The sequence below is a fragment of the Cryptomeria japonica genome, chromosome 2, assembly GCF_030272615.1.
Source record: "Cryptomeria japonica chromosome 2, Sugi_1.0, whole genome shotgun sequence".
Lineage (NCBI taxonomy): Eukaryota > Viridiplantae > Streptophyta > Pinopsida > Cupressales > Cupressaceae > Cryptomeria > Cryptomeria japonica.
Window position 1 is genome coordinate 99,697,323 of NC_081406.1, and position 22,925 is coordinate 99,720,247.

Consider the following 22,925-nt stretch of genomic DNA (forward strand, 5'->3'; position numbering starts at 1 on the left):
TATAATTAAAATATAATTAAGTTAACGAATGGTCATGAGGCATGGAATAAGAGGGAGAAGAGATCATTTAAAAAGGGGAAGGAGGAGGAAAGAAATGAATGAAGCATGTGAATCAAGTTAGGATAAATGGAAGAAGAAAGGAATGGGAAGTAGATAAGGAAGTGACTCTTTCAAATGGCAAAAATTATGAAGGGTTGCACTTTTTCAAATGGTGCTAATTGTTAAAGGTTGTCTCTTCCAAAGGGCAAGAGTTATGAAGAGTTGTAATATTTCAAAGGGTGGAAATCGTGAAAGGTTGTCTCTCTTTCCAAAGAGCAAGCATTATGAAGAGATGTGACCTCTCCCTCTCATGGGAAGATATAAAGGCAAGAAGGTTCATTTGAGGAAGAGATGGAAGGGGGATCAATCTGGAGAATAATATATTATTCTCAAAAGCAGCAATGAAAAATGGTGACTCAATTGTTATAAAATGTGGTGCCTAAATTCCTAGGAAAGGTGGTGCCTCTTCCACCAATAAAGTATAAAAGAGAGATCATTCCAAGCATTCAAGGATCACTAACTCAATCATCAATCATCACTGATCACTCATGGATCCACAAAAACAATCATCAAATATCAAATCAAGCAAACAATCAATCAACAACTCATACTATTAAATCAGCATTCAGTCAATCATCATTCAGCAATATATGAAACAAGCATTCATTACATCATCACTCTTCAATCACCTAATCAACCATCACTTAATCATGACTCACTGATACTGTTTCTAACCTAGTAAGAAAGATTTATGCTTTTGATTTAAATTAATGTTCCTAAAAAGGTCTATTTTATGAATTATGTTTCAAATAATTTCCTTACATATTTGCAAGAACTCAATCAGGTAAATGATATCACTAACCCTGTCTTATTTCTTGTTTGATGTTTCACTTCACAGTTGTGATTTAAGGAAAAAATTAGGGCATTCACAAAAAGGGGACATTGCATTAGTGGTAGAAACATGAGGATAACTTAAGCATTCATGCATTCAACCACACAGACCTTATAGCACTATTGTATAATACAACTTAGCATGCTATAGTTTTTATGGTAGTGTCTGAATGTTTTGTTATTTGTCTTTCCATTAGACATTGCACTCTAATATAGTTCTCATCCTCTCATTCAAAATACACTTTATTTTTTGCACACTTAATTAATGAAGAGTGTTTGTCCTCCAAGGCCCCGATCGTAGCAAACAACTTGTATACTTCACCAAAGTGCTGAATTTGCACTTAGGGTCGAAACTTTGACAAACATAAAAAACCTTTTCAAAATCCCCAAACAGAGAGGATGACCAGGAGAACAAATAAATTACAGAACGATTATTTTCAAGCGCCTGCTTGGTTGGGCATTTTTTATATTAAAGATACTTTAGTAAAAGATGGATCTCTTAAGATTTGAACTGAAAAGCAACCTAATTCATCAGCATGATAACTACACAGAAGCTATTTAAACCATGAGAAACACAATCAGCACAGTTACCTATAAACGGTGATGCAATTTCAAATCTAATTTGTGTATATGTGTGGGTAGATGGGTGACGGGCCCTCATCATTGTAATGGAATTCCCTGGTGACTATTTTGTCTACCTACGTAAATATTTCTGACAGAAAAATCACAGAAAACAAACTTCAAGAATGCTAATAGGAAAATATTATGACTCACGTAGACATGCAAAACACCATTAAGAAATATTTGCAAGAAATGTAGCAGTGGGCCAATAATGCACTCAGTTGTAATTCCCTAGGCCCTCAATATAATGCTTCTCCAATGGTGGCAGTCTCCTCCAATTACACATATTAAGCAACAACAAAAACAATGAAGCCATGGTCAAATAATAAGTTGATAATAAAGTAGACATTCTCAGATACTAGAGGCACAAGCTAAATGGTAATAGTTCCCAAACCGCTGGCTTCAGCATGATTTAAGGGCAACGGAAAAGATCTAACAACCAAAAACTCTTGTCCCATTAGATTTAATATAGCCCCAGTTCTACTATACCAGAAAGGGCCAGGAGAATTTGTTTAAGGTTAATGTAACAAATGTTTTCAACTAAAAATGCTGGATATAAAATATTTTTTTATGTTAACAGAAATGAAGAAAATATGCCCATTTTCACCAAAACAAACAACCTATTGCAATTTTACCAATATAGTGATTGCAAAAAGGTGTTTAAGGGCCTAAAAAGTTAAAAACTGGAAACAAAAAAAAAGAGACATGGAAATATAATAAAAGGTTTTTAAATCGTTAATATTGTCAGGAAAATAGCAAAATAATCAGAATTTCTGAAGTTTTTCTTGAACTTCTGGTGAATTTTTTTTGTAAGTTTTTTTGGCATAAAATTGGAACATCTCAAAGGTTAACTAATTTATATTATATTAATAACTTAATTGCCAATTTTGCCAACACTACAGAAAAAAGTTTAAAATACTTAAATTCTAAGCTTGACTTCTAATTGAAGGTACACAGTGCGAGCCACAATAAATACAATCAATTATACCTTTCCGAGCAACCATATAAGCGGTCAACTTCCCCTTCCATCAATTTATCCTCAGCTGTCTAGCCTAAAGAGGCATTGCTAAAATATTTAATATCTATAAACACAAGAGTATGATATATATCTTCCACTTTTCACAATAAAAAAACAGCACCAAAAAATTTCAAGCTTGCAAACAAGCACAAGAAACATGGCACAAGTTGGTGTAAGTGATAACCCTTTGCTTCAAAACAGCTATATTCCTAATCTTAATTATAAATTAAATTTTACACCAACTACAGACCTATGGTAGTTTCCACACACGTACACATACATCTTCTCCCACACTAATGACAGTACTTTGGTCGCTGAATGCTAAACCATGAACACCACCCAAGTGAGCCCCCTTAATTGTGATTCGAGCAGATGCTGGCTTACCCACTTCATATACCAAAATGCAGTTGTCCAGAGACCCTGTTGCCACTCTAGTGCTATCTGGCGACCAAGCAAGACAATTGATACGAGCAGTGTGGTAAAGCATGTTCTTGACCTTTATCTGAAACAAACAACAGCGTGTTCAAATACACATTAAAGTTTCAATCTGAGACATCCCAAAATCTACCATCACCACTTTGGTATTCCATTTTGCAAAAACAAAAAATAGTGGAACCATAAAGTTTGAGAGAAGTTTACACATAAATGGTTAGGGATATCTGAATCAAATTGTCATTCAGTGTTGCATTTCCCAATCAAAACACTTGGTAAAAATTAGCTAAAGTAATACAATGCATGCCAGGGAAGAAAGAGGAAATGGTGAAACATTGGAAAGTATGAAATATTATGTACTGTGTAGAACATCAAAATGTGTGCAAGGATTTGCTTACACGCATGAGAAATACCTCCTGCATGTAAATGGTTACCATTTCCTAAGAAAATCCTTATTTTGGAATAATTTCTTACCTCCCTAGTTACACGATCCCACACAACAGCTTCTCTATTCAGGTCCCCAGATGCAAACATGGATCCATCAGGAGAATAACGGACTGAATTGATTGGACCACGATGTCTTTCAAGAACAGATTCTTCCACAAGAGTGTCACCTTTGATTGAGTAAACATGCAATTTTCCATCCTGGCCACCAATGACAGCTTCTGCTCCATCAGGAGATACTGCAGCAGCTGTCACTGCATAGCCAACATCAGTGGTTGATACCATTTTTGATCCTCGGATAATAATTACCCCAGCATCAGTGGAAACAAAAGCAAGATCAGGGCAACCAACTGACACGTCAAGATCCTTGATCTGTGCCCCAACATCAATTGGTTCTGCATTTATCTGCTGCTCTGATAGCAAAGGTATTCTTCTGACCTGTCAAGAGTCAAAGATTGCAGCTCAAACCATTTTCACCCAAGAAAATCATTCCCATCGTCAGAATTTTAAAATGAGAATGATAATTTGGAAAATGGTCCACAAGAATAATGAAATTAAAGAATGTGCAATCACTAGATGTGCAGCAGTGGTAGAAATTCATAATTATTGTTTCCATTTCCACAGAAGCAGTACTAGGAGTCAGGCTGGGCTGTTCAAGAATACAAAACATTAAATATACATCAATAACAGATATGATGAACAAACAATGCATTAAGTTGGAATCTTCATGGTGCAATAGAAGTAGAGGTTAAAATTATTACATTGTGACAAAGCAGCACATAGAAGATAGCCATAAGAAATGGGAAAGATTTCCCCCTTCTCTTGGATACGTTAATTTGGTGGGATGGAGGAAAGGAAAGCACAGAGTTACTGCTCACATGCTCAGATTAGCAAGTAATGTAACATGCAATTGTGAACCTTCATTCTATTGAAAATTGCTCTACCATATGCAAAATACAGAGAAATACATAAACAAGGTGCACTCCTGGATCCCAAAGCAATCTAGGAGCAGTTGGGTGGCATTTGCACAGCGAATGGTGGAAAATAAGTTGGAATCTTGATGGTGCAATAGAAGTAGAGATTAAAATTATTACATTGTGACAAAGCAGCACATAGAGGATAGGCATAAGAAATGGGAAAGATTTCCCCCTTCTCTTGGATACGTTATTTTGGTGGGATGGAGGAAAGGAAAGCACAGAGTTACTGCTCACATGCTCAGATTAGCAAGTAATGTAACATGCAATTGTGAACCTACATTCTATTGAAAATTGCTCTACCATATGCAAAATACAGAGAAATACATAAACAAGGTGCACTCCTGATCCCAAAGCAATCTAAGAGCAGTTGGGTGGTATTTGCACAGCGAATGGTGGAAAATATCAAAAATCCAATTTTTTGGTACTTTAAACGTTTTAGTAAATTGCATTTTCAGAGGCCTTTGGAGCAGAATTCGGACTTCCTGGATTCAGCAATCCAATCCAATGGACTGAAACTAGATCTCTTCTAGACCTTTCAAACAGTTTCAGGAAGTATGAATACCACTCCAAAGGCCTCCAAAAATGCAATTTACTAAAACTTAGAAAATATCAAAAATTTGGATTTTCAATATTTTCCACTGTTCGCTATGCAAAATGCCACCCAAGTGCCTCCTGGATTTCTTCATGATCAATTCCTCAGAAAAAGATGAGAACTGCTATAAGACAGGAATACTGAATAAAACCTTTGGCAGGAACAAGGCTTCACCTTATTATCAAAGCCACATGCTATAAGCTCTCCTTCAACTGTTGCAAGGCATTTAATTTGGCTACTATCCTTCCTCTCTACACGGCCAGCATAGCCAGAACCAAGTATCCATCTAACAATTATGCCATCATAGCTGCTTGAGTAAATCTCACTTTGTCCGTTGTGAAGAGAAAATGCAATTGCATTTATACTCTTGATGTGACCAGAAATTAGCTTTGGTGGTTTATCTGGATTACTTGCAGAAAATAAACTCATCATGCCACCAAGAGAAATGGTAATCAGATAATCATTTAGCCAAAGGCAGCCGACTAGCATGTCCTCTGCTCCCCCTTGGCTTCCAAATGTCAATGTTTTCTTTATTGTTCCATTCCCTGTTTCATTAATCTCCCATATTTTTGCAGACTTATCTGCTGACACAGTAAGTACCTGTACAGCACATAACACAAAGACTGTACATCACACACTAAGCTAACTTACTTTGGCTTAAATATATTTGCAACCCATAGAAGCTGAAAATTGAAAAGCAAGTACAAGAATTGAAATAAAAATTGATTTACTTACTAAAACAAGATTGTTAGAAGTGCAACTAGAATACCTGAAACTAGATAACCTTTAAATCAAAAGTCATTCCGTACTTATACTCTGCATTTGATTTCTAGAGGTATGTAAAGCTTGAAGAAATCATGTGTTTACACTTATAAAAATGATCATATTGTTGTTTACAGATGTCCCATGTAGATGCCAATAATAACATTGTTGCTTACAGAATGTCGTGTGCAGATGTTAATGAGTGAAAAACTCTTTCATCATATTCATTGATGCCCTTAGGATCAAGGCATGTAATGTAATGAAATTTCCATATAAACTGCAGCTGCTAGAAACATATCTTCTATATAGTTGCTACAGACCTGGGCCATGCATTACTCTTTTATGTTTCAACAATTCCTATTTCATGTTATGCAACAAATAGGAGTGGCAAAACCACAACACCTAGTCAATCACAGATGAAAGGGCTACCAGAGGCACACAACCACACTGAATTAAATGGGAGATCCACAATGCAATGAGTTTTCTGAACCTTTGCCAAACATTTGACCGAGTGCATCTAAATGATCGAGTCTGATGATGGCAGGCTCACATTGAATTTGTGTAAATAGCCAAGGAACATTTCTAATATTATAAGTTGGCGTTCTGATCCAGGAATTACTGAACAACATAGTGTGGCCATGCAGAAGCTTATCAACATTATTTCATGTGAAATCACATTCCCAATGCGCAATATGTGATAATGCCATTATCAGTTGGCTAGCTACATGCAACTCTCATACAAATGATAAACAAAAAGCCACCTGTAACTTCAATTTCCTCTATTAAATTCAAAAGGCAATCTGAATTTTCAAATGCCCATATTTGTCGTGTGTCAACCAAAAAACTTTTAAGAGTGAATTCTTTGGCAAGCTTATCAGCCAGCTTAATATTAAAATTTAAAATTAACATAATAGTTCGTATTCTAGAGTTGATTACAAGTGTGAGGAGGACGAACCTGCTAAATGTCACACAAACTTTTAGACAAAACTTTATTCCTTCATGCATGCGCTCCACCTTCTTGGTCAAATTAAACACGTTGGTTTTTTCCAAAGCATATCCATTTTAAATGATATCATTGTTGTCTCGGAAGGCATGGCCATACAGAAGCATATCAACATCATTTCACGTGAAATCACACACCCAACACACTCACTGCAACATGTCCCCTTTCCCAAATTAAGATATGTTAATATTATTAACTTAAAATGAAATAGAAGTGTTTTTAAACACTAGCTAAAATAAAAAATAATAGTAAAAATAGATTAATTAATTAAATATAAATATAAATATAGAAAATAAAAATAAAGGCAGTTCCAAAAGTCAGCAAAAACATAGAGCCCATGTCCTATTTGTGGAAGGTATATTTACAGGATTCATTGGCTCAGTTGCATCATCCAATTTCTTATTCTGGCATTCAATATCAAGTTTCAAGTTTAAGTTGCATCTAGGGATAAAACCCCCTTGACTGCAAATCCCCAAGGTTAGGCTGAAAACCCTTACTTCTTACTTGGCAATTGTACACTAGAATGTTAAGTCCCGGAGACAACTGAGGGGGGGGTGAATCAGTTGTCCAATAAATTCAACCAAATATTAACTTAACCAAAACTTAGTACTTAATACTAGTAAACCAAACTTTATGTCGGTAGACAGTTTTAATAGTTAATTGCAATACAGGTGAAGATTAATGCATGAAACAGAAAGACAATAACATCCACAACACATAACACCAATGTTTGTACGTGGAAACCCTGTAAGGAGAAAAACCACGGTGGGAAGCCTTACCCACCATCAAGTAATTCTACTGCAGATAGTATGTGTTTACAATATGGATTCTGCACATGCAGAAAGGCCAGCTGCTTAGAGCTCACTACTCAATCACAAAATGAGAGTCACACTGACTACAATTGGATGGTTAAATCCAATGATAATGTACTGCATAAAATAGCATCTTCATATGCTGGATTCAGTACCGGTTTAGTTCTTATTGCCTTCACAAAATCCTCCTTCAACCTTCAAATGATGTCTGTGTGTATAGCTCTGCTTATTTTCGCATATACCTTATTGCAATCCTTTTCGTATTCACAATCCCAGCTACATTTGATCTAACAAATAAGATCTTAGATATATACCATAACCTAAGACCAATTGAATAGGTCGGCTCACTAAAAGATATTACAATAAAATCAATTACAAGTAAATCAATATCCAATGCATGATGTCAGCTCAATGCATTTACAACAATAATAAATCATCTCCATAACATGTCGTGCTGATCTGGAATAGATAAGTCTGTCGGTGCTTATCCTGGACCTATTTGTCGGTAACAGCAAATATGCAAACCCGAATAAACAATTAACCAAATCGCCACAACCAAGTGATTGAATAATGTCTTCAACATAACCAAGTAGTTTTCAAGTCATTCCAAGTGTCGGTGAACAATATAATCTGTCGGTGAACCAAATACCAGTGTCTTGCATAAGTCTCTGTCTTGCCGGTGAACACAACCAAAATTACCTGATAAGTGTTTGACAAGCGATGACAAGTGTTGACATCAATGACAAAACCATATCGACATATCCAAAATACCAACAATCTCCCCCTTTGGCATTGATGGCAACACTCATGAGAAAAAGCCAAAAAAAAATGTATCCAAAAAGTGTTGTCCAAAATTGACCAAAACTGTCTGCTTCAAAATCTAGTGCTCCCCCTGAGCTGATGATCTCTTTTGTTATCCTTTTTCTCATCCTCAACTACTCCCCCTTTGACATCAAATGCCAAAGCAATACAAAACCAAATACAAAATACCAAGTCATTCAATATACCAACTACCCCCTAGGAATAATATGTGTTATCCATGTGTTTTTCCATATCAATCTCTTTAGTAATTCCTTCAGTACTTAGATTGACATAGGAATACCCCTTTATCAGTCTATGAAATCTGCAATCCTAAAAAGAATTTTTTCTCTCCAATCATAGACATTTCAAATTCTTGCTGCATTTTGTTAGAAAAGTCTTTACACAAACCATCTTCTCCTCCAAAGATTATATCATCAACAAAAACTTCAATAACCAAGATGTCATCATTAGTCACTTTGTAGTATATCAACATATCCAAAATACCAACATAGAATTGCAGTTTGGCACTGATTTGAGTTTGTTCGATTTGCCGGATTGAAGTGATCAGAATTGTGGAGAGTTAGTTGCAGACCAGTGGAGCGAGATTGTCTGTGGATTTTAAGGCTATTGGAAGAAGTTGATATTGATTTTTGACCAGTCTTCAGAGTCGCACCCATTCTTTACCAGATCACAGCTGCTGTAAGTAGATAATATGTGTGCTGCCTGAGTAGTCAAACATGTCATAGCAGCCGGGTTTGTGTAGATCATGCCAATTCTGGAGTCCCATTGCAGGCCTGGAGCACCCTACGTCGATTTTTGGCACCCTGAAGTGTAGTGCAGGGCTAGAGCAGCAAACAGTCCATAAAGAGGTGATCATTACAGTCCGCAAAGTCTATGAATTAATTAATCCAAGGCGCAGCAGTTCACTCCTGATATCTAGACCCTGCCCTCTCAGACTCGTGTACTTGGGAGTGGATTAGAAGGTCATCTGCAGGTTTATACAAGGTGATTCTTCATCAGACCATTCACAGTTCTAGTCCACATATTAATCTGTATACAGTGAGTGATAGTTAGCTCTAAAAGCTTTCATTAAATCCTGTGTTGTAAGTTGTTTCAGGTCTATTTCTTAAGTTGGCACACACATGTGCCTGGACTTTCATATATTTGTCAATCAATAAATGAAAGTAAGGAGCCCTTCCAACTGTTATTAATATGGCAATTGTTTTCAAATTTACTATGTTACTGCTTTTACCCCGACACTGCAAGTTTGGGTCCGATCGAGCCCAGATCTGGGATCAGTTCGGAAAGAGATCTGGCCATCCAACCAGGGTTCTAAAAATGCTTTGTGTTTGTCCAAGACAAACCCATCCTGAATATCACCTCCTTCCACTCCTACCACAACAAATCTGTCATTTTTTTGTGATTTTTTCTATTTTTCTAATTTGACATTTAATTCATCGTTTATCCTTAATGTTTTTGGGCTTATTTGCAGCTAATATAATGAGATGTTTTCTCATGGAATCTCTAAATTGCAAACAGAAAACATAAGTACCCTCATGAGGATTAACACTAGTAATAATATTAAATGCAATCAACAAGTGTCTAAACCAATTGATACACTTTTGTCAGCATGCTTCAGCCTGTGCCAACATAAGAGCATTGGATCATGGTATGGTCATCTATCAAACCATAATGGAAAGTTTTTACTTTTAATCAGATATTGTAGTTGGAAATGCTTTTGTAAATATGAAAGCATACATAATGACAAGGTACATGAACCATTTGACAAAATACCTCAAAAATATGTGGTATTATGGAATACAATGATTGCAGGATATACATAAAATAGTGTTCTTGATGAAGCTTCAAGACTTTTTAGAATGTAGCAGATGCAGTTGTACTCAGAAAACATGGTTTTTTGTTTTATTAAAAATTATGAAAATGGCATGTGCCATGAGAGTCTGCATGATTTTGAAAGACTTTGGGCTTCGTGATGGGCACTCCGCACCTTAACCCCACTCTATACTGCGACAGGGCACACACCAAGGGTGTTGCCTATCGAGTCTCAACCCACAGGGGGAACTGCCCCCAGACCCCTGCGAAAGGCACTGCCCCTAGAACCCCACCACACTCATTTGATGCATTTTGTACTTGTATTTTGCTGAAAATTATATTGCTTTTTAAGAAAAGTATTTTTTTAACTCTCAAGTTTGAGAGAAGCCTAGGTATGGGAACTGTGGTATGGATATATCCTTCAAAGCAAAATTGATCGTGGATTTTTATCAGATATTACAACTTGCCAATGCCTTAATAGATATCTATGCCAAGTGTGGAGGCATTCACGAGGCATGTGAATTGTTTGACAAAATGCCTCAATAACATGTGGTCTCTTGGAATTGCATGCTTGCAGGATGCATACCAAAAGAATTTGTTGGAAAGGCCTTGGAAACATTAAACAACTGCAATTGCAGACATAAAGCCGAACATCTGATTTTGCAATTTTTATTGTTATTAATAGTAACGAAATTACTAATATTAATTTACTATTGTACTAAATATTATATATTAATTATATTAATATATGGACAAACCCAACCCCCAAATGTTTTTTGACCAAATCCATGAACTTAGCTATTTAGCTATTTGTTCACTTATCATACATGGAAAGCACAATTAGATGGATTCCTATCCTGGCCCTAGTTCCAAACAATTACAATGCACTTAGTCAATGATCTATTCCCTACTATTGTTGAGAAGAAACTTGTAGGCCAGGAGTGTTTTGGGTTGCTTGGATAAATTTTGTGAAGCCTCTGGTATCACACATTCAATGGGAAGAAAAATATAGTTATCAACCCATTCAAATGCCAAAGTTATAATAACGCTAACATTGGAAATGGATAAAACTTGGGAATATTTAGGCTCTTCCCTGTCCCCTTTGCCTTCCAAACCTGTACTGTTGAACTATAGTATACTTTCATCCTACAAGTGAAAACAACTTGAATATTGGATTACCAAACCAATAGAAATAGAAGCCAAACTTAAGTACTTGTTACCACTCATTTGCATTATTCCCCATATTGGGATCCTTTGACACTTAGCTTCAATTAAGTTAAAGAAAATGCTTCGCACGATGTGGGCAATGCATGAGAGTGCTAAAGGTTTTCACAAAATTTCAAGGCTTATTTGTCGCACATCATGAAGAAAATGGGCTGAAGATTAATGCTATCCAAAACCATGGATGGGTGGGCCCCATGCAAATGGATAGAAAATCCATTGAGGGAATTGTAAAATGTAAACTTTTCTTTTTTTCCATTGTATTGTTTTAAGAAACATAATATAGTTAAAAAAATGAGTCTCAATTTCTATATACTCTTAAACATCCTGGCCACTTCAAAACTGACAAGTAGCTTTGCCATGAAACATGTTTAGTAGGCATGCAAAGCAGTCAAATGACACCTTTGGTGAGGCAGATTAGTTTTCAACTTTGAAACCAAGATATCCTTGAATAATCATTCCATGTGGTGGGTAGTGCTGTTGAGGTGTAAAGGGGATCCCTTAACCCTTGGCTCTCTAAATTAACCATTGAGATTCAAAACAATCAAAAAGTAGTTTTCCTACCAACTTGGTGGAGCATGGAAAAAACTAAAGAAAATTTTGATTTATCACAATTTGAATAGGCTGTTAGAAAAATGTTCATGAGGTCATCCCAGATTATATCTACCAAAGCTTGACAGAAAACCAAGAAATATTCCTGTGGCAAGACTAGGAACCAGTGAAACCCGGGGACATGTTTCCCCTAGATTTGCAGCCATTTTGGAAAAGGAGACAGCCCAGGGACGGGGGGACATTAAGAAACCCCTTGCCGTCCACAAAAAATGATTTTTTGCTGTAAATGTTTCCAAAACATGGAAACAGTGGGCATGCCGAGGGGGGACGGTTGGCTGTCTCCAGGATGGCCAGGGACATCCAAGATGTCCCTTGACCATCCCAGGGACGGCTGGACGTCCCCCCTGGGTGTGCCTCATTTTCAAAAAAAAAACACCCAAACTCAGAATAAATCATATTTTTAAATAAATCAGAGATAGTACTACTTTTTCTGTAACCTGTGTACAACTTTGATTCCAACCACAATTAGTTTATTTTAACTTTGATTTGGACAGCCTTTGGACTCTGTGACTCAAGTCAAAATTTAATTAACTGTTTGTGTCTGAAATTAATCCTTGCTCATACTTTTCTGCTTTTAGGATAGTTATTTAGAAGTTCTCAAGTCTTCAACTTAGTTATTTTACAGGGTTAATTACCATAGTTTCTAGGGTTCACTCTGCAAAACTCTACAATAATATATATCAAAACTCTGCAATAATAATAGTTTATTTTTAGTCTGCTCAGAAGAATTATTTTCACAATATCATGAACACTGTTAATAACTTAATACTGATGCCTCTGAGATCAACAATCCTTCACAGGATACTCAACTGGCAATTGCTATTGAGGAAGAGAACAAGGAAATCATTGAGACAAATGGGAATGATGCTTAGACCACTCTATCTTAGAGAATATCAACAGCTAACCAGCCCATTAATACTAATAATATATCTCATCACATCACTTCTCTGAATTTAAGGCTTTCTATGACCAGTACCACCAATCCACCCAATAAATTTTTCAACCTCTAATCTCATTAGAAAGAAACTAATAACCCATACCTTGTCACTTCCCTTCAAGAATATAATCAATCCTGATTAGTTCTTTCTGGCAGTTCTAAGATCTGGTCAGTTCTATGAAACTATCAAAATTTTACTCTAGGATATTATTTGGGACTTTTCATAATACCACATGTATTAGTATAACTTCTCCTTTATCAATATTACATTGTTATCATATGAATATATTTCAAACTTGGAATTTCCCTATATATTTTATATTTTCTCTATTTTTTATATAGCCGTCCCCTCTGCCATCCCCTCTGTCCCCTAAAATGGCAAAAAAAAAAAAAAAACATCCCGTTTCCCCATCCCAGAAACTTAGGGTAACATAGCTAGGAACAGATCATGAATAAACCTTTCCTTATGACATATCCCACAGGAAACAACAGTATTAGATCAATCCACCTCAGTCCAATCATCTAGCAATCTCTATCAAACTCCTTAGTAGAACTCGAAAACAATTCACACTGTTATAATGGCATGCACGTGGGTCAGAGTTTGGACCATTTGCACATTGTTATTGCCAAATATGTGTTATATGGCAGAAATAAATACATTAACTGCTTCTTCAGGTATATCCCAAGGACCCAAAATACCAGATGGTGAGTGTGTGATGAATGTCTTTCCAGGCCAGGCCCTTCTTTGACACCCATGTACATTAGAAAGCAACTCTCCTGGGAGATTGAATTTTTCGCAGCTTAATTCAATTCACATTGCAAGTTGATTTATTTATGATAACAACACAGTGCAAGGATTTTCTGGAGCAAGATCTTCTTTATCGACTTCAAGTTTCCACATTCCATTATATTTAACAAAATATTTCCAGACATGCAGCAATAAGCTTGCAATATTGTCTAGCATTGACATGCAGGTCCAGAGACAGGCAGAAATTGTCAATGGAAGTCAGGCATTTGTGCCAAGTTGATTGCTCATTTGGGCAATGAAAAATGTCTGAACATCACCAAGGAGCAGTATCAAGTGCCTATGGAGGAGAGTCAAAGAGCCAATTTCCCACCACCAAACTGATAACAAGATTGATGGTGAGAAACCAAAATTGTTTAGATCTGTCGATGATGAGAAGCCATCTCTCATGAGTGGATTAATGCCTGTAGCTGCTTGATTAGCCACATGGCCCCAAAAGCCGTATCTTTGGTATCCTCATCAGCACACACAAAAATGCGTAAACTTAAGTTAATGCTTTCTTCATCTACTTGTTAATGATTTTTATTGGACTCTATGAGTGTGTTTATCTATTGAATTCCCAAATCTTAAAATCTGGTACACCTACTTCACCCACCCTTGCAACCATGCATCATGTAATACACGTAAATGGTATGGCACAATACAAATTGGTCTGGAACTCAGGAACCTCGCCACTATAATAACAAACGTCATTACGACCATAGATTCAAAACTCACAACTCAGCAAACCCAATTTTGACTGACCTGGCTGCTTGGCAGAGCTCAAAAAAAATAATTTAAAAAATACTTAATTCATTAGAAAAACAAAATTATATTGTGAAAATTTTAAAATACATTACCAAAACATATGAAATGATCTATAAAAAAACTAAAAAATGTAGTGTTTATATTAGATTTGAATAAAAAGGTGAACAATATCACAACATGTGAATACAACAGCCAATAATATGATATGAATCACATGATGATTGAAAATCATAATCAAAAATTACAATTTCATTCAAGTTATAACAATTTGAATTTTTCCTCTTCCTCATGTACATCCTAGTGATGGTTGGGATCCTACTCCTCTATGTCAATTGCAGCATCCACTCTGCTCTCAAATTACAACAAGGTAAGGACTCCTCCTTAGGACCACCCTCATCCACAACCATGATCTCCCCTGATCCAATGCCTCTTACTTCTACTGCATCCTCCTCTACTTGTCTCTTAAATTCTACAATCTCATCTTCTCTAAGCATGGGGTTCTCATCGAGGTTAGTCCAACCACTATTGGATTAATATCGCCGAGTCGATCACCTCAATACTAACTCAGCCCCCCACCTTTTTGAGAGAAGGCAAACATTGTATTGCACAAAGACAAGAATCAATGAGGCACTATTGTGTCAACCTCTTTGCTTCTTTGTATGAAAGAAATCAAACTAACTCCAATCACACTTCACATCTAAAAGCAATACAGGTTGAGACAAAATTCAAAGTACTAACCTTTGAAGGTTTGGGGTTTTTGCAACCCAATCTTCCCCAAGCAATTGCAAAATAAAGCATTCACTAATTCCTTAGTATGCAATAATTGCACATATCAAAAATTCGAAGTGAAGTGAAAGCTGATATTTTTTGTTATCTTACGCTTGGGTGGTTCTCTCTCTAATAGATAGTGGCAAAGTGAAGGCCCTTCCCTCAGCATGGGGCACAAGGTAAGAGAGTTGAGGTCACTCCCGATTATGTATTCATTAGAGATATGGAGACTAGAGATATCATTGCTACAGGTGTGGTGGATCATGCATCACGATTGTATTCTTTTTCTCATTTTGTTCCTGATGATAATTTTTCTATGGCTGATGTTCACACCCTTCCATCAAGGATGAATCATGTTTGTGAGGAGAAGTTTGGTCACTTGAATCTTCGTGTTCTTTATACTCATGTTGAGCTTCCTACTATCAGCATGATAATTGATTCATCCTCATCTTCTTTAAGGATTGACATTGATGAGTTTCCTCCACTTGATTTGACACATTTCTTGGTTGAGTTTGATCATGATTATGTGGTGGCTTATTCGAGCTTGGAGACTCCTACTCAGTTTTCAGAGACTTCTATTTGGAGACTTCCTTCCTCCTTCGTTCAGTTGGACATGGAGTGGCTTCTTCCTCTTTCGATGAGCTTGTTTCTTCCTAAGGGGAGAAGTGTTGCTTGTAGGCATTGGATCATCTTTTGTTTACAGGCATACTTCATCGACATTGAGGCTTCTTCATTATAGCGGGGATAGCATGTCTCTTTTTTTCCTTCCTATGGGGTAAGGGGAGATGTGTTGCTTGTAGGCATTGGATCATCTTTTGTTTACAGGCATACTTCATCGACATTGAGGCTTCTTCATTATGGCGGGGATATCATGTCTCTCTTTTTCCTTCCTATGGGGGGCCCATCGATTGTATATACATGATGTATGTAATCCTTGTGGGGTATTAGTGGGTCCTCTATGCATCATCTTGTTGTTCTTTTCTCTTTTTTGGAAGGACTTTTGTCCCATTGGGCTTTCTCCTTTTCTCCAATTTGTGAGGGATCCCATTGCATTGCATTTGTACATGGATACCTAACATGTCCTAGTTGTTGGGACCCATCTTGCATCTTGCTCATATTGCATAATAATTTCCTCCCGAAGTTACACTTAAGGGGGGGTGTTGAAGTAAATGAGGTTTTACCCAATTACCTATGCTTAAGTTTCACTTAGGCAGCCAACATAATATTTTATTAGACATTAGTTGCATTTTAGGTGCACATTATTTAATAATGTTGAGGGTGCATTTAAGATTAGTTGCTAGTAGTTGGTTGTCAGTTATCTCTACTGGCTCTCTCCTTGAATTATAAGCAAGGCATTTGTAAATTATTGGCAACTCAATTCCAATTCATTATTTGGTGGAATAGCTTTGCTTCTCTCATTTGTGAAGGTTATATTTGCAGATTGTGTTCCTTGTTCGGAGGGTTGCTGCAACTTTTTTTCCCAAAATGATTTTCAATGCTATGCTTTTTTATATCAACTCAAAATCAAGGGAACCATGTATGTAGGACCATTCAATTCTTTAGGATCAAAATTAACTACAAGCAAATCCCATCAACTACCAATACAAAGTTCCATTTACCTTCATTTGTCTTAACCATTTTTGTTATATCCCACTTGTGCCCTAGTTGTTTTTATGCTACATTACGCCATGTTATATGTGCCCTAGTTGTTTTATACTATAATTACAAAATGTTAATCGTGCCCTAGATGTTTCATGTTATAATTGAATGATGTTATTTGTGCTCAGTCTAATGAAATGATGACTCACAACTGTTAATTTGATGTTTGGCTATTTAACATGATGACATTTAAGATGCTTACTTTTGTTGATGATATGTTTGAAATATCAGAGTTATGACAAGATTTCAGGCTAACTGTTCGAACTAGCCAAGTGTGTGCAGGAGTTCGTCGTCCTCCGAGAAGGGAGGGGAAGTATCATCAAGTCGGGAGGTAATGAAAAAGAACTCATGCCATCTAGAAACCCTAACGATAAGTTGAGTCAGGTTGTCTCATGTTGACCATGTCTTTCGTCAACCTGTCGTGTCAGGTAACCCTAATTTGGTTTGAATAGGAGTTTAGGGTTTCACAACTATAGTCGTGAATTGGTATTCCAAGTTAATTTATTATTATTTTAATTATGAAATTTAATCGTTTTTATCACTCATGCATTAATATAGTTTATACTTGTATATATTAATATATATATATATATACATATTACATACGTACTCTTGTATATAAGTACGGATATGTATGTACCCAGGACATTAATGATTACATACATATAAGTGCTTGTATAAAGAGATATGCATATAATATATATATGTATATAAATATTAATATTAATTCACACCCTTTTATTGTATAATATTGTTATTAAATATTTTGACCAATCTTTCAATATGGTCTTTTATAAATTCTTATTGGGTGCCATGATAAATGTGCAAGTCTACTGTAAAGTTTCATTGGCACCGAATTTATATTAGTAAAAATATAAGAATATAGACTATAGTTTAAAGCTTACTTTTACTTAATAAACATCAACACTTATTATCAATGGCCTCAACATAAGCCATTTGTGCTATAATTGTTTTATACTGCAAAATATATAATCAAAAGTTTAGATCAAACCTCTAGTCATCCAACAGCAAATACATCAAAGGAATTAATCTTCAGATCAAGCATAAAACAGCAGTCTAATATTATTTTCAGATTTGCCCTTTTTCGTCCATACTCCAACAACTGCTGGTGTTATATATATATATATATATATATATATATATATATATATATATATATATATATATATATATATATATATATATATATATATATATATATATATATATATATATATATATATATATATATATATATATATATAAATAATGTCCCCTAATGGGACCCTCTTATATTAAGATCTGTGTATAGTGATTACAATATGGGGACATTATTGTCAACTAAGCTTGGTCTGGACCCTACACAACACATTAGTCAACATTTCCATTACGCCTTGATAGACTATATATTCAACATTCTTACATATTGCATAGCTATATGAAGGATTCAAAAAAAACCATTTCTCTCCCTACACCAGTTCCCATTATGGAGCTCAAGGAGAATCACCCAAGGTGCCTCAAGACTATCCCTCTCCAACAAGCCCAAGAGCACCAAGGACCCATCAACTTGGCCTCTTGGCCCACACTTGGGGTTGGCGTACCTACTGGAGCCTAGTACTCTTGCTTCCTTGTGTTCTCCCTCCATAATTGGATGGTGAGATTGAAAGGTATTACAGACTCCATCACATAACTTACTTAATCATCATATGAACAATTAGTGATAGAAAAGCATTATTAAACTGTCATACATATTACAGTCTATATTAATATTACTATTAAATTTTGCATAAGAACATTATCAGGCTTCGTATATTAAGCATACATATTCAACTCATCCCTATGCATACTACAAAGAACAAAGATGCTGCCTGTAACTTTATAACAGTTGTGATCTGATCCGATCCATGGTGATGTCACTGGATGCATTTGATTCCTTTCCTTTTTATCTTTCAATGTGAGGGAGAGGTCACACCTCTTCATCATGTATGCCCTTTCCACAATTAGCACCCTTTGAGAGAGTGCAACTCTTCATTATATCTGCCCTTTGAAAGGGACACAACCTTCCATGATCAGATTTACAATTCTTTATTTAAATCAGATCTTAAACACTACATAAATATGCAGCCCAAACGAAATAATAAGCCCTTAACAGCAACCTTAATTAACCAAGAACCCTCTTATAATATTCAGTTTAACAAGGACTAAATATAGATTCTTTAATCAAGTAGTAAATATAAGGATCTCTCAATAAGACGACTTTGATGACAATGAAAACATTAAATGTTAAATGAACGAATCTTTTATTTTAAATTATTGAGAGAATACACCTGAATGTGTCAGATTCACTATCAACCTGACGAAGACTTCCACACGAATTGCAAATACTACCATGCAGGCTTCTCCATTGGTCGAAGGTGAATCATATCCTAATTGTTGCAACTGCGCCCTCATTTGCATTAGGTTCGCTGATCAATGAAACCTGTTTCCAGCCTAAGGAAGATGTTCACAGTTTGAAGACCTAATTCATCGATCAACATGCCATAACTTAATTCTTTCTTTTGGTTTCAATGTTGCTTCAGATCTGATTTCTATTTGAACCTGTCACCAAAGAAGGAAGGAACAAGAGACTGAAATTACATGATTAAATTTGATCACTAGTTAATATGAACCTGGCTCTGATACCATGTTGAGATTTAGACTTTCAGATTTAAACTATACTCAAAAAACTGAAGTTAATTACTAAATCAATATATTTATTGTTTAGTTTAATTACATTCAGACTTAGACATAAACATAAATTGAGCAAAATGAACACGACACACAAATACCCTGGGAAAACCTCCTAGGAGGAAAAACCCAACCAACAGATCCTCAGATCTGACTATGAATTATATCCAATTGTAACAGTACATTACTTAGCTGGTAGCTTTGATGTGGCACGCCAATTTGTCTAAGCCTTTCACATAGCAATACACCTCTTGAATCTGATTTGCATATAACAGCAAGATGACTTTCAAATGAATAGATCTGGAAATTGTCTTTAGCTTCACATATGTCTTGCCATTCGCATCTTCTATTGAAGTTCACCCTTGTATTAACAGTCGCCTCAATGCACACTTCCTTCACCTCGCATTTAGAATTCTTTCTTTCTGATTTTCGCACTTGCAGAATGATTATTGCATGTGATATCATTGTATGTTAATGAGGTCAAGAGTTGTTTATTTATATGAGGCAAGAGGACCTATTTGAGGTTGGCTTGGTGCTAATCCTTTTTATTTATTTTATTACTTTATAGGGTCGGCCCTATTAGAGGGAACACATTTCCCTTTTGAGTGGCGTGTGTCTTTTAGTTATAGGGTCGGCCCTATTAGAGGGAACATGTTTCCCTTTTGAGTGGCATGTGTCTTTTAGTTATAGGGTCAGCCCTATTAGAGGGAACACGTTTCCCTTTAGTGTGGCGTGTGAGAGGGGAGAGAAGGGCCCAGCCCTTGGCGGATTCCAATGTTGCCTTAAGGCAAATGGAATCTGCATTCTACCTAGTTACAATCAACAATTAGTGTATGCTTTAGTTCAATAAATAGATCTCCATTGGGCATTAAACAATGAGAATGTATGGTTTTAAACCACCGTAGTGGCCAGTCAAAATACATGGCACGCTCTTCTTTTTTTTTATTTGAGAATCATTCTATTGGAATGAATAAAGCCAATATGGAAGGAGTGATTCTTCTAGAAGAATAAAAGAGGAAATCATTTCGACATGACTCTTATCTTCTCCTTCAAGAAAAGGGCATGGTATTGGCGTGAGTATTGGGGAATGAAATTGGTAGAAATGCAAGTGAAATTGGTAGAAATGCAAGTGAAATTGGAATGAAATGAAGGAAACCATCTCTTATCATGAGTTATTTAGTTTTAATTTGGGGAGAAGCGAGGGACATTACCATTGGGTTTGGTTTGCAAAAATAGAGGAGTGTTGCATATAGTATCGCATTTTTCTTTCCTATACAGGGGTAGCAATTCTGGAAAAACAATACTCCAAACAGAAACATAGGAGGCTCACGAAGGTTTAAGAGTTGTGCAAAGAGTCTTTGTCAAGTTATTCTTCTTCTAATTACCAAGTCATGTCATTTCTTCCAAGCCTAGTAAGGCATTGAGGAACGCTGCATATAGTATCGCATTCTTCTTTCCAATACAGGGGCGGCAAGTCTGGAAAAACAATACTCCAGACAAAAGCGCGGGAGGCTCACGAAGGTTTAAGAGTTGTGCAGAGAGTCTTTGTCAAGTTATTCTTCTTCTAATTACCAAGTCATGTCATTTCTTCCAAGCCTAGTAAGGCATTATGCAGCCTTTCTTTCTTTCTGAGGTTTTGAAATATGGAAGAAAAATCGATAGGGAATATGGTATTTCTGTTTGACTGAGAATTAAGTATTTTATAAGTACAAAAAATAAGTTGAATGCATTCCTTCATTCTGAGTTGAGAAAGGAAGAAAATGTTAATCAGAAGTAATTGCAATATGCAGTTCATGCTTTATATATGCTGTGCATATATACTTCAAAGCCCTTATATTTTTCAAACCTTGGCATCCAATTGAGAAAAGAAGAAATTCTATGCTATGGGAATGCTGTAATTGTTTTCAACATACCATTGCTGGTTAGAATAACTCTCCTTGCAAACAGTTAAATGTTCTTTTAGAACTACAGCAGGGTTAAGTTATAATTTGTTAAATCTGAAACAATATGCTTGTATATAAATGTACATACATACATACTGTAGACACCTAAAATTGTCTTGTCTAATTAAATAAATATTTTTATTAATTTAATTATTTTATCGTAAGTCTTCTATTAATTAAATAAATCTTTATTTATTTAATTAATTTATTAATCCTCTTCTAAGCCTTTCCTCGTTTAAATACATACTTTTATTTATTTAAATTGTCATTTTCCTAGATTAAATAAATATTTTATTTATTTAATTGATCCCACTTCCTCTATTAATTAAATGAACCTTATTTAAGATTTATTTAATTAATTTATTAATCCTCTTCTAAGCCTTTCCTCGTTTAAATACATACTTTTATTTATTTAAATTGTCATTTTCCTAAATTAAATAAATATTTTATTTATTTAATTGATCCCACTTCCTCTATTAATTAAATGAACCTTATTTATTTAATTAATTCATTAGCCTTTTCTACCCATGACACATGTCATTCATCTCTTAATTCTTCTCTTACCTACCCCCTTTATCATTTAATTATTTCCTCTACCTACCCTTTAATCCTAGCCGACCATTTATCCTTTTCACCTTTTAATCTTATCCTTCCATTTCTTACAGTGTCTTCTATATAAGAGGATGCCCTCTTCCTTTTCAACCCTAATCACCTAATGACACAATCAATCATATGCAATCAAGCCTTCTTGCGATCAAGCGACATCACAAGCACAATCCATTCTTTGTTGAGCTCTTGTGCACACATAAAATCTGAGAACAAATATATCAAACAAGATCAATGGAGATAGTAGACAATGGAAATTGAAACCCTACTTGACATGTGAATGGTAATATTGTTTTATTTTATTGATTTGCATGATCTTAGGTATCTCTATTGCTATTGGTGAATGTTTCATTGTAGGACCTAGATTGTTTGTGGTTGGATCTTTATGGTTTTACAATAGTTTATCATCATCACTTTTCACCATATACACATACCTACATATATATATATATATATATATATATATATATATGAGTGTGGATTTTAGCCTGATAATTATGGTGAGCATAGTAGGTAAGGAAATGCAGAATAATACCAATCAGAATTGAGGGTATGCATATCCAAAAAACTTGTATTACAGAGAATTCATCTTCTTATTTAATATGTTTCAGAATAACCAAAACAAAGAAATACTACAGCTATGAGGCTGATTATACAAACTGAGATTAACTACTT

At 35.5% G+C, this 22,925-nt stretch overlaps 1 protein-coding gene across 1 annotated transcript in view; it reads right to left on the bottom strand.

The window, feature by feature from the left end:
• Nucleotides 1-2,452: 2,452 nt before the first annotated feature.
• Nucleotides 2,453-22,925, bottom strand: part of LOC131035186 (actin-interacting protein 1-2) — a 32,893-nt gene continuing 12,420 nt past the window's right edge. The window contains exons 4-6 of the mRNA XM_057966834.2: nucleotides 5,189-5,614; nucleotides 3,476-3,883; nucleotides 2,453-3,071 (exon numbers count right to left, since the gene is read on the bottom strand). Coding sequence (XP_057822817.2) covers nucleotides 2,820-3,071; nucleotides 3,476-3,883; nucleotides 5,189-5,614 — 1,086 coding nt within the window. The 3' untranslated portion in view covers nucleotides 2,453-2,819. The remainder of the gene's footprint in view (nucleotides 3,072-3,475; nucleotides 3,884-5,188; nucleotides 5,615-22,925) is intronic.